Source organism: Sturnira hondurensis, unplaced genomic scaffold (genome assembly GCF_014824575.4).
Source record: "Sturnira hondurensis isolate 20B ecotype Veracruz unplaced genomic scaffold, ASM1482457v3 Scaffold0017746, whole genome shotgun sequence".
Taxonomy (NCBI): Eukaryota; Metazoa; Chordata; class Mammalia; order Chiroptera; family Phyllostomidae; genus Sturnira; species Sturnira hondurensis.
In genome coordinates, this window is record NW_028090377.1 from 1396898 (window position 1) to 1409120 (window position 12223).

The following is a 12223-nucleotide window of genomic DNA, read 5'->3' on the forward strand; positions in this document are numbered from 1 at the left end:
ATGTATGATGTATGTATGATAAATGTTTGATGAATGGATGAGAGTAAATGAATCCATGAAAATCACAGGCACCCCTGACTGGTGTGGCTCCGTGGGTTGGGTGTCATCCACCAAACTAAAAGGTCTCTGGTTTGATTCCTGGTCAGGTCACATGCCTGGGTTTTAGCCTAGGTCCCTGGCTGGGGGCATGTGAGAAGCAACTGATTGATGTTTCTCTCCCTCTCTTTCTCTATCCCTTCCCCTCTCTCTAAAAACCAAATATACAGCCCTGGCTGGTGTAGCTCAGTGGATTGAGCGCAGGCTTCGAACCAAAGGGTCATGGTTCAATTCCCAGTCAGGGCATATGCCTGGGTTGCAGGCCGGTCCCCAGTGGGGGCCATGTGAGAGGCAACCACACATTGATGTTTCTCTCCCTCTCTTTCTCCTTCCCTTCCCCTCTCTCTAAAAAAAAGAAATAAAATATTTAAAAAATAAATATACAAATAAATAAATAAAATCTTAGAAAAAAGGAAAAGAAAATCACATGCAGAAAGAAAAGGAGAAAATTTAGAAGCCAGGGACAGAAGCTGACTTTGCAATTGGTTACTGTGTAACTCTGGGTAAGTAGCTATTTTTCAGAAAATGGATAAAAGACTCTCAAAGATGAATGTAGGCATTCAAAGACAAAATACAACAGGGATGACTCACCTGCTCATTTACCCACTTAACATTAAGAGTGACTATAGGGTCTATAAGTTCTAGAGAATTGGGCAGAAAGTTCTCTATGTGAGGACAGGGGTTGGGCCTTTTCACTGGTGACTTGCAGCTATGCCCTTTGAAACAGAACTCCCAGGTGCTGCCTAATTTCCTTGGTCCTGGCCCCATAGATGATGGGGTTGACCAAACATGGGAGCAGCAGGTAGAAGGCACTGAGCAAGTTGTGCACATCATGGGAGGCAGCGTGAGCCACACGGTAGATGATGGATGAGGACATGGCGGAAGAGTATACAGTGAAGACGACCAGTAGATGGGAGCCACAGGTGTTCAGGGCCTTGGAACGTGCTCTGCCTGATGAAATTTGAAATGCAGCACGGATGATGCGGGAGTAGGAGGCTCCAAGCAGCAGCAGGTCCAGGACTCTGTTGAAGATGCGGACCGTGAGCCCCACAGTCTTGTTTATTGAGATGTCCCCACAGGAGAGCTTCATCAAGGCCATGTGCTCACAGGCAAAGTGGTGGATCACATCTGAGCGGCAGAAGCGAACCTGGGAGGCCAGCCCTACCGCTGTAGCAACAGTGCCTGTGCTCCTGGCAACTGCCACCCCCACCAGGCCAGCCAGTAACTGGCCTGTCACTATCTCGGGGTAGCGGAGTGGGTTGCAGATGGCAACATAGCGGTCCAGGGCCATGATCAGAAGGATACTGCAGTCAAAGACAATGAGGAAATAGATGCTGAACATCTGGACCAGACAGTGAGCCAGGGAGATGCGGTTGAAATGGGTGGAGAAGCTGAACAGCATGACAGGTACCACAGTGGTGGCGGTACAGATACTGACAGCCAGGAGCAGGGCAATGAGCAGGTACATGGGCTGGTGCAGGGCCCGCTGGGCCACCACCGTGTGTATGACTAGGGCATTGGCGAAGACAATCACCAGATAGAGGCTGAGGAAGGGCAGCACCAGAAATATTCGGGTCTCCCGCAGCCCTGGGAAGCCCACCAGGAGGAAGCTGGTGTAGGACGAGTTGGAGCTGCCATTGTTCCACACTGACATCTTCCCTGGGAAGCAAGATGGCTCTGGGAGGATAAGAGGGGCAGGAGGCCTGGTTTCTGTACCTTGGCCCCTACCAGGGCCTGCCCCAGCTCTACCAGGCATTGATCTTCATGAGTCTCCAATATTCTTAGGGAGGAAAAAAATGAGAAGTTACATGTCATAATTTAATACTAGCACCAGTGACTCAGTGACAAGATTGATACAGCTTTCCTGTGCATCTACCTGTTACTCTCAAAAATGTTCATATAATTTGACCCAACAATTGTATATCCAAATCTACACTTAGGGATTTATTTGAAATACAGGCAAAGATTTATTGAAAGAAATACTTCTCATTAAATTGCCATGATTAAAAAAATAATTTTAGTAATTTGATGGTTGAAAAATATCACATTTTGATTTGCATATTCTTTTTTGTGAATTTTCTATTCATGTGCTTTGCCCAAGTGCTACTAGGGACTAAGTGTTTCAGCAATTTAAATATTAAAATCATTACCCCTTTTTTATCCGTTGAAACAGATCTCTCAAACCTTGTTACTATTTTTATTTTATGATATTATTAAGAGTAAGAGTTTTACATTTATAAAATAAATCTATTGATATTTCTTAGTGTGAGTTTTTTCTGGCTTTTAAGCTTAGCAAATCCTTCCTTATTCAAAGATCAAAAAGATAGTATACTATATTTTTTATCTTTTAAATATTTTAACTATCTGTTCACCAATGTATTTATTTATTTATTAAAGATTTTTTATTTATCTTTAGAGGGGAAGGGAAGGAGAGAAATATCAATGTATGGTTGCCTCTCGTGAGTGCCCTGCTGGGAACTGGCCTGCAACCCAGACATGTGCCCTGACTGAGAATCAAACCGCGATCCTCTGGTTCGCAGGCCCACATTCAATCCACTGAGCTACGCCAGCCAGGGCAGTTTACTATATTTTGTTCTTTGAAATATGGCCTAATTTTTAATGTTAAGTTTTGAGTGACATGAAATTCAATAACTCTTTCACAATTTGATCACAGTTTGATCACAATTTGATATTTGACATAAAGTGATCATTTAACTTGATATTTCCTCCTCCCAAGTTGCTAAGTAGTTGTTTTTATTCCATTTTCTGCACTATTTTGTGCTACTGTCTTTATTCTAGATTAAGTTCTTACATGTATGGGGTCATTTGATAGGTAGCGATGCTCTCTTAGTTCTTGGGCCAACACCTTTTTATTTTTGAAATAAAAGTTCTTCTGAGATATAATCCACATACTACACAGTGTACCCATTTAAAGTGTACAATTCAATGGTTTTTAGCAAATTCACAGAGTTGTACAACCATCATTGCAATCAACATTGTCCGCCCCCAAACAGAATTTCTGGCCCATTCGTAGGAGCTCCTCATCTCCCGAGTCTGCTCAGGGCCAGGGTACCAACCACTGATCTACTTTCTGTGTCAGTGGAGTTGCCTACTTTAGACACTTCATATAAATGGAATCATAAAATATATGGTCATTTATGGCTAGCTTCTTTCACCTAGCACATGCTATATCATGTATCAGCATGCCATTCCTTTTTAATGACTGAATACTATTCCATTGTATACATATACCACATTTTAATGATCCACTCATTAGAGGATGGATATGTGAGTTGTTTCTGCTTTTTGGCTACTATAAATAATGCTGCTCTGAACACTCATATACAAATTTTTGTATGAATATATGTTTTCATCACCTAGGATATATACAAAGGAATGAAACTGCTGGGTACATAGGAAGTCTATGTTTAACCTTTGAGAAATTATCGGGTTGTTTTCCAAAACACCTGCACCATTTGACATTCTCACCATTAATGTACGAGGGTTCCAATTTCTCTACATTCTTGCCAACTTTTCTTTTATTGTCTCTCTATTTATTCCAGCCATTCTAGTCATTTTGATTTGTATTTTTCTGAGGGCTAATGATGTTGAATATATGTTCATGTGCATATTGGCATATATAATTTTTTGAGAAATGTCTCTTCAAACCATTTGCCCATTTTTAATGGAGTTGTCTTTTATTATTGAGTTGTAAGAGAGTGCTGTTCAATTTTAATCACCATAGCATCATCATTTATTTAGATTTCTAATGACACTTAGAAATGAAATGCTTCTGTTAAATTTTTTGGTTATTCTCAAGTTTTATCCCTCTAACCATTAGAATCGTTTTGCCAAATTTCAAAAATAATCTCATTGCGCTCTTTATTTAGTAGGATTTCATTAAACCTGTGAAATAATTGGTGGAGAATTGACATCTTGACAACATTCAGTCTTTGCATCCGGTATCAGAGTATAGTGCTCTAAGTCTTGATTTCTATCTCTCAGCAGTCTCTTTATTTGTCAGGTCTGTGACAGTAGGCGCTGTGTCCACCTGGCTCACAGTCACTGCAGGAACCTAATACGGAATCTGGCACCAGGAGACACTCAGTATTCGTGGACAGTTGGCAGGCCTCCCACGTTTCTTGTTAAGTTTATCCTAGACATTTTTCTATTTATTACCATTGAGAATACAATAATTTTCTATCATATTTTTGAATTGGCAGCAATTTTATAGGGGAAAGTTATTGATTTTCTGTACTTACCATACATACTGCCACTTTAAAATTTTCCTTATTAGTGGAAAAGCTTTAATTGATTTTATTGGCTATTCAAAGGAGAATATCCTTTCTTTTTCCTTTTAAAAAATAAGAAGTGGACTTGTATTTCTGATTTGTATCTCATTTTATAAACCAGAACTTGCAAAACAATAGTAAACAGTACTAAGAAAAGGTATATTTATTTTTTGCCTTCATTTTATTAGAACTTTTGTTCCTCTATTAAGTATATGTTGCTTGTTGGTTTGTGATATTCTTTTTCATGTTACTGGAATCTCCTGTTACTAATTTTTACTAGTGAAAAATATGAGGAATTTGTGTTTAACATTTTCAAATGCTTTTTTGGCATCAGCTGTAATGAATATTTTAAAAATCTGTTATTTTAAAAATCTGATCTGTTAACAAGTAGATTTACTACATAGTGCTTATACTTTTAAATTCTGCCAAAATTGGTTTGCTTCTATTTTATTGAGAATAGATCCATGGGTTTCTCAGTCGAAATTATCTTTACAAAGCTTTGGCATCACAGCTATACCAGCTTCATAATGAATCAGCTCTATTCACTGTTAAATTCTGTTTCCCAGAATAGTTTTTATAGGACAGGACTGAGTCATCCCTTGTAAGTTTTGGAAAAAAACCCAACAATAAAACAACCTGTGCACAGACCTTGTTTGGGTGAGAATTATTTGGTAATGCTTTCTGATTTCTTTCATGGCAATTAATCTACTCAGTAGCTTTAAATCTTTAAATATTCATTACAGTAGATTTAAATCTACTGAGTAAACCTGGAAAATTACATCCTGGTAATTTTCCCATTTCATAAAGAATTTTAAATTTATTAGCATAGATTCCTACAGAGTGGCTTGCATCTCAATAGGGCAATCAAATACCTTAACCTAAAGAACGAATCTATGAATCTAACTTAGTGACATGAATCATGCTCCAACTGGCTCATTTCAACTCCCTCTCTGGAGTAAGGACTGTAGTGCTTTAGGGCGTGTGTGAAATCACATGCACACACTCACTACAGCACTCAGTGACACACACAGGGGTCCATACACACCTCCACTTCTGGACAAGTGGTTCTACCACAGACTGAGTCCCATAACAAAATATGGCACCTCTCCTCACTTCTCAGACATCAAAAACTCAGAAGATGGAGGATCGGGGCTTCGGAAACATAGGTTATCATAGAGGGAAGATTTTCTGTCTGCATACAAGATGGCGACTGCCAACTTCCCAGTATTTGGAGTGTTGGTAGCAGTCCTCCCAAACTTTCCAGGCCCAGGGCAGATGGATGCTTCCTCCCATGCCCTTCTGGACCGTTGTGATCATGCAAAGCACCAAGAAATCATGAGTTCACGACCATGGACAGCAGAGGACCACAGCGGTCGTCTTGTGCAGCATCTTCCCTGACACGAAGGCCCTCAGCCTGCACAGCTGCACAGGTTGCTCGCCAGTTCCACGAGTCCGTGGCTTTACCCGAATACCTTTTCCTCCTGAGGCCCGCCATCTCTCTTCATGTGGTCATCCCCACGGTCCCAGCTCCGTCCTCTGTTACGTCTGTGAAATAGTTGTCTCTTGAAGGTTGGTCTGATAGGAAGGAGCCAGAGGAACGCCAACACTTTTCTGAGGACCTACCATTGTCTGAGTTCTGAGAAGTATCAGTACTTTCACATATAGTTTCCTTTTTTTTAGTAGCCATAGTGTCTCTGTTCAGCAGGTATTATAACAGAGTCCAACATATGAAGTCATCCTTTATTTGTTCATTTATTTGTTTGTGCAGCATATTTTTTCAATTTATCGAATACCAGGCACTCTGCTAGGCACTGGGGCTTCAGGATGCATTAGATGTGGTTTCCGTGCCCACGGTACTTAGAGTTGGGCAGGGAGAACCGGAGTGCCGTGGGGCCATGGGGGAGGGGGGTCTCTAACTCAGCCTCTGGGATCGTGAAGGCTCCTTGGAGGGAAGGAGGTCTAGTCTGAGAGTTGAAGTTTGAGTCACCCAGAGAAAGGGAAGATGGCATGCGAGTAGTCTAATGACATAAAGCCAAGAATTGATGGGGATTGGCTTAGAAATCCAAACCCAAGATCCCTCTCACTGTTACCCCACCTCAAGGGAGACACCTGGGCTTGGTGCAAGTCCCGTGGAAGAAAATTATAAGAAAACTAAGATGAGGGAGTGGAAATGAGAGGACGAACTAAACTTTTGCTGATTCTCCACTGTTGATGAGACTTGGTTTCAAAAAGGAGGGACATAGGTTAGGCCTAGAACAGGGTTTCCTTTTCTGAGAAGACCTGTAGCAGGGAGGCGGGGTGGTTGGTGTGGATTGAGGGAGAGGGGATGATGGGCAGGGCTGGAGGCACAGTCGCCCTTCTTCCTTGTGCCTGCCCTGCTCATCCCCTACTCCCGCCATTGCCTCCTTGACAAGAGCTTCCCTCCAGCCCCCTCTGCCCTCCTGGCTGCCCCCCTCCCAGACCTCATACTCACAGTCAGGCAGGAGCAGAGAGAACAAGTGGGGCTCCCTCAGTGCATTAAATGCACCCCTCCTCCTCCCCCAGGGAGACCAGGCTCTGGATGAGCCAATGGGCAGTGTCCTGTGTCTACTCCTTGGTCCTTTAGGACATCCACAGGACAGCCTAGAGCCCAGTCTTCTGACCTCCAGACCGGGCCCTTCCTATTGGTCAGGGCTGCCCAAGGTCTCTGTTCTGGAGCTAAAGGGGAATAACTCAGCACAAATGGGAATTCCGACCTCGCATCCCAAACTCAGGCTGTAGCCCAGCCCAGGGTGGTTCTGACAAAGCGGGGTTAGGGAGGGGTTGCTGGGTGCTGGTCAGGCAGACTATAGCTGTCAGTAACAAGGACTAAAGCATTCCAGGGAAGTGAAACTTTTATTGAGCACCTATTATGGGGGGATTTTTTTAAGGATCAGTGGTACTTATATAATATTTATGGGAGAAAGGGAGAGAGGATAGAAACAGGAGAATTAGGCTGTGGGAGGGCCTGTTGGAGTGAGAATATTATCACGCCACTTTAGAGGTGGGCCATCTAGAGACTTCAGGTGACTCATCCATGGTCACTCAGCAGATCTGTAGCAATGCTGGGGTGGGTCATCTGATCCAAACCTAGCTTTCCCCACTTCACTCCTACCTCTTGTCACTGCTGTGGGCCCAGTGGAGGAGCACATGGAGATCAGGGAAGGCTTCATGGAGGAGGAGACATTTGATCCAGGCCTGAAAGTGTAGAAAGACCCACAGATGTAGGGGAAGAGGGCATGGGGTAGCTAAGGCTGATGCTTGATGTGAGGGGCAGGAACAGCAGGTGGCCAACCAGGGCTGGAGGGTCTCAGAGGCATGGGGAGCTTTCCCAACCTCGGCCCCTCCCCAGGCTCGGGTGTGAGGTGTGCCAAGATGAGGGACTTCCTCACAGTAGGCTGAGCACACCTCATGTAGCCGCTTCCTCCCTGGGCCCCGGCAGCCCTGGCAACGCAGTCCTTCTCCCTACACTCCTTGGACCCCTGGAGCTTGTTCACGGCCCTCCTTCAGGGCAGGGCCTGGGCCTGGAGGCAGAAGCACAGGCAGACAGGGTCTCTCCAGGACCCTGCTGCTCTTGCTGGACACAGCATTCGGCCCGTTCACGCTGTGGCAAACGCAGACCTCTGAGAACTGTTTGCTTGCTGTTCGGAAGTGGCCACGTTAGTTTCCTAGGACTGCTGTACAAACTACCACACACTGGGTGCCTTTAAACAACAGAAATTTATCGTCCCACTGCTCCGGATACTAGATGTGTGAAGTCCAGGTGTCAGCAGGGCTGTGCCCCCTGCAATTACCCTCGCAACTCGCAGCTTCTGGTGGTTTGTGCTGCGTAACCCCAGTTTCTGCCTCTGTCTTCACATGCCTTCTCTTCTGTCTCTTGTAAGTTCACTGGTCATTGAATTCAGGGCCCATCTGGGTAAATCTGGATGATCTCATATATTTTTTAAGATTATATTTATTTATCTTTAGAGGGGAAGGGAAGGAGAGAGGGAGAGAAAGATCAATGTATGGTTGCCTCTCATGTGTCCCCTGCTGGGAACTGGCCTGCCACCCAGGCATGTGTCCTGACTGGGAATTGAACCGTGATCCTCTGGTTTGTAGGCCCATGCTCAATCCACTGAGCTACACCAGCCAGGGTGATGATTTCATATTAAAATCCGTAATTTAATGATATCTGCAAAGACCTTTTCCCCACAGAGGTCAAATCCACAGGCTTTAGAAGTTAGTACCTAGATACACTTTTTCTGGAGCCACCATCCAACCCACTACAGCCTCCGTACACGAGGTTCAGAACAATGAGAGAGGGACAGTGAAGGTGGCCCTGGCCTAGGCAGTCTTTCATGCAGAGGGGTGAAGGGGGCATGTGAGTGAGACATCATGATGGGCGAGGCAAAAGGCTGCTCTCAGGAGCCCATCTGGTCAGGGGCATAAAGTCCTTGGCTCCAGAGTTCACTTAGAAGGGTGGAAACTCAGCCTTGCTTGTGGGGAATGGCTCAGCCAGAAAGGCTTCCTGGGGGAGGTGAGCTTCCAACCCTGCCTTAGAAAAGAGACCAGCTGACAGGAGTGGAGGGAGCAGTCCTGGCTGAGGTAGCACTGAAGGATCCTTTTCACACTTGGAGCCCCCAGCTGTGCCTTCCTCAGGCCCAGGGCTTTCCAAGGCAGGGATGGCCTCCCTCATCCCCAAGACCAGGACACCCTCCTGGAGGGGCAACATTCAGTGACAGGTTGAGATGTGTCAGCACAGAGAGGAGGGGACACCTCCGAGGGCCTGCAGACTATCACCCGGACTCCACGCGAGGGGTGACCCCGGAGGTGAGACATGAGGTGGGCAAATGCATCTCAAATGCAACACGGCCACCACTGACCACACTGCCACCCTGCCCTCCAACTACCCTGTTGGTTCCTCCTCTCGATCCCCTTTCTCTGGCAGTCCCGCCCACTGCCTGAGCCAGGTTACAGGGATGTCACCCTGTTCCTCTTCCTCATCTAGTCTGCCACCAAGTCCTGCCAATCCTACCTCCAGAAGAGTCTCCAGTCTGGCTCCTGAAGCTTTAGTCCTGGGTCACCTCTAGGCCTCATGCCGGGCACTGCCTGCCCCTCCCCTCCCTCCCTGCTTCCAGAAGGGCCGTTTGGGAAAGCAGACCTACCTTGTCAGTCCTAGTAAAACCCTGCAGAGGATCCCACTGCCAACCACGGAAGGCCCAATTCCCTCACTGGCACGCAAAGCTCTTGTCTCCCACCCCTCCCTGAGGGGCGGCACCCTCCAGCAAGGCCAGCCTGCTTGCAAATGTGCCATCCGTTCCTCTCCCTGACCTGTCCTTTCTTCCCTCAGCATCACCTGGCTGCTGTTGCTGGGGCTTGCTCACAGGGTGTCCAATCTGCTGCCCGTGGGCTGCATGTGGTACAGGATGGCTATGAATGCGACCCAACACAAAATCGTAAATTTACTTAAAACGTTATGAGATTTTTTTTGTGTGATTATATTTATGTTGCAATGTATTTAGTGTGTGAACCAAGACAACTCTTCTTCCAGTGTGGCCCAGAGACGCCAAAATGTTGGACACCCTGCCCAGGGCTTCAGGTGCCATCTGCCGGCGGAAGCCCTCCCTGGCTGTTCTTGCCCCAGCTGCTCTGAGCTGCTGCAGCAGGGGGCGTCTCCGAACCCAGGTTTTACGCTGTGCCCCACTCCGGAGGGCACTGGGGCGACCCCGCTGGCCTGGGAACACCCTGGTAGCCTCCCACCCCCACCCCAGCACTCCAGGGTGGTCCACTTGGCCAGTTTCTCCTCCCTGTCCTCCTTCTTGGCCCCCACGGCACCCCTGCCCTAAACTCTCCTTCGCGTATTTATCTCTGTTAGGGATGGTTAGGATTCCCCGTATCAAAATCTGCTGCCCCTTGAGTTCTGAATCTCCCCCACTCGAATGCGTAAAATCCTGCCTCCCCCTCAGGTACAGGGCTGACCCATAAACAAGTTATTTGGCTCTGGGGTCCCTTCAGTCTCTGAGAGAAGCTTATGGAGCAGTCTGTTCTTTCTTATCCATGTCTGGGCTGGGGCCTGACCCGGGATCTATGGGCTGACAGCTCCCTGGCTGTCACCATCCTGAGGCCTCCTGGTCAGGCGAGGTGCAGCCTGCATTGCCCAGATAAGCCACAAGGTGGCACCCAAGCACCATATCAGGCCGAGGCTTCCGCGCTCAGGAAGGGACTGCTGGAGGGGAACGGGAAGCCTGTGCTTGGCTTGGCTACTTAGTTGGAGGCTGCTCAGCTTTGGACCTTTCTCTTGTGATGACCCCAGTTCCCCTCAGCTGTAAACCTGAGTCAGTGAGAACATGCCGGTGTCAGGGTCCTGGGCAAGAGACCTGGCTCTGTGTGGGCCAGGCAAGTCACTTCCTGTCTTTGAGCCTCAGCGTGCTTTTCTGAAAAGTGGGCATAATAACACCAACCCCATCTTCATTCACTCATTCATTCAACAAGCACATTTACTGTGCACCCAGTTGGCCAGGTGTGGTATACAGCTGTGAACAAGCAAAGGCTCACAGGGATGTTGTGAGGATCCAATGAGGTGGTGTCTGTGCCTTATTTGGCAGTTACTAACATACAGTATGGACTCCATAAACATTAGACTTTCTCTCTAATCCTCACAATAATCCTATGTGGTGGGTCCTAGCCAATTTTATGGAGGACGAAACAGGTAAAGGCCACACACTTGTCCAAGACCATGCAGTCAGGAATTGGCAGAGCTGGGACTTGAACTTGGACTGTCTGATTCTGAACCCCCTTGCTGCTGTTCCCACATTTAATGTGTGTGTGTGTGTCTTTTCTGAGCTGTCTCCAAATCTTCCCCAGGGGGTCTTGGACCAACCTGGGTTACTTCGTCAGGCCCCCATCCAGATTCTCAGCCTCCTCCCTCCTCCAGTGTTCCCATCTTCTCCTGCAGGTTCGCTTACTCTGGCAGGGGAAGTGGGTGGTCACCAATGATTCAGTGGCCCTAAGAAGGTCCCAGCTTCCTTATTCCACTACCTCAGGTCACAGCCTGCCAGGGAACGGATGGCAGAGCTCTCTGGCGGTGCTGGCCCCGTAATGACTGCCCCTCACAGAGCTGGGACCACTGAGCTCAAATCTTTCCTAAGGAGCACAGAGCACCTGAGAATTTCTCCCTCAGAGTGTTTGTGGGGCCCCCTCTGATCGGAAGGGGGTTGTGGTCTTGAAGCTGTGCGTTTACAGCAAGCTCTCTGTTTCTGTGTAAGTTGTGGGTTTATTGGGGGGCAAAGTAAGGCAAAGAGAGAGAGGATTCTGGAGCTCACAGTTCACATGTCTGAGCAGGGAGAGGTGGGGAGGCATCGGATACCCCACTCCCTGCACATGCCCCCCTGGCTGTGTGTCCTTTCTGCACGATTTTGAGCATCTCCTGCTTTCTCTTTGACCCTTGGTTGTGAGTTCTCTGGGAAGAGGCAGGGCCTGCCCACCACGTCTCACCTGGCCAGGTGTCCAGCCCCAGTATGACAGTGATGCTGCAGGGCGAGACTGAAGGTGGGAGGCTGGGGAAGGCTATGGAGCATTCTCTGGGCAGAAAGGCCCTAGGGCTTGGCGAACACCAGCTGGGTGACCTTTGGCAATGACTTGCAGTCCCAGAATCTCAGCTTCCTTACCTGTGAAATATTAGGGATATTTCTTGTGGCTCTGGAATTGCAGATCTTACTTGTCTACATTGTCACATTTGGTTCTCATGGCGACCCTGTGGGCAGGTATTGCTTTAGCATTTAAAGCTGGGCTTGGAGGGCTGAAGTGACATTTTAGACTGACTGCCCTGTCCTCCC

The 12223-nt window shown here is 47.2% G+C and overlaps 1 protein-coding gene across 1 annotated transcript; it reads right to left on the reverse strand.

Annotated features, from left to right (window-relative positions):
• Positions 1 to 514: 514 nt before the first annotated feature.
• On the reverse strand, positions 515 to 1903 carry LOC119002641 (olfactory receptor 52K1-like). Its single transcript, XM_037068641.1, has one exon. It carries the CDS (start codon positions 1850 to 1852, stop codon positions 806 to 808), a length of 1047 nt encoding a protein of 348 aa, XP_036924536.1. The 5' UTR covers positions 1853 to 1903; the 3' UTR covers positions 515 to 805.
• Between the last annotated feature and the right edge of the window lie 10320 nt (positions 1904 to 12223).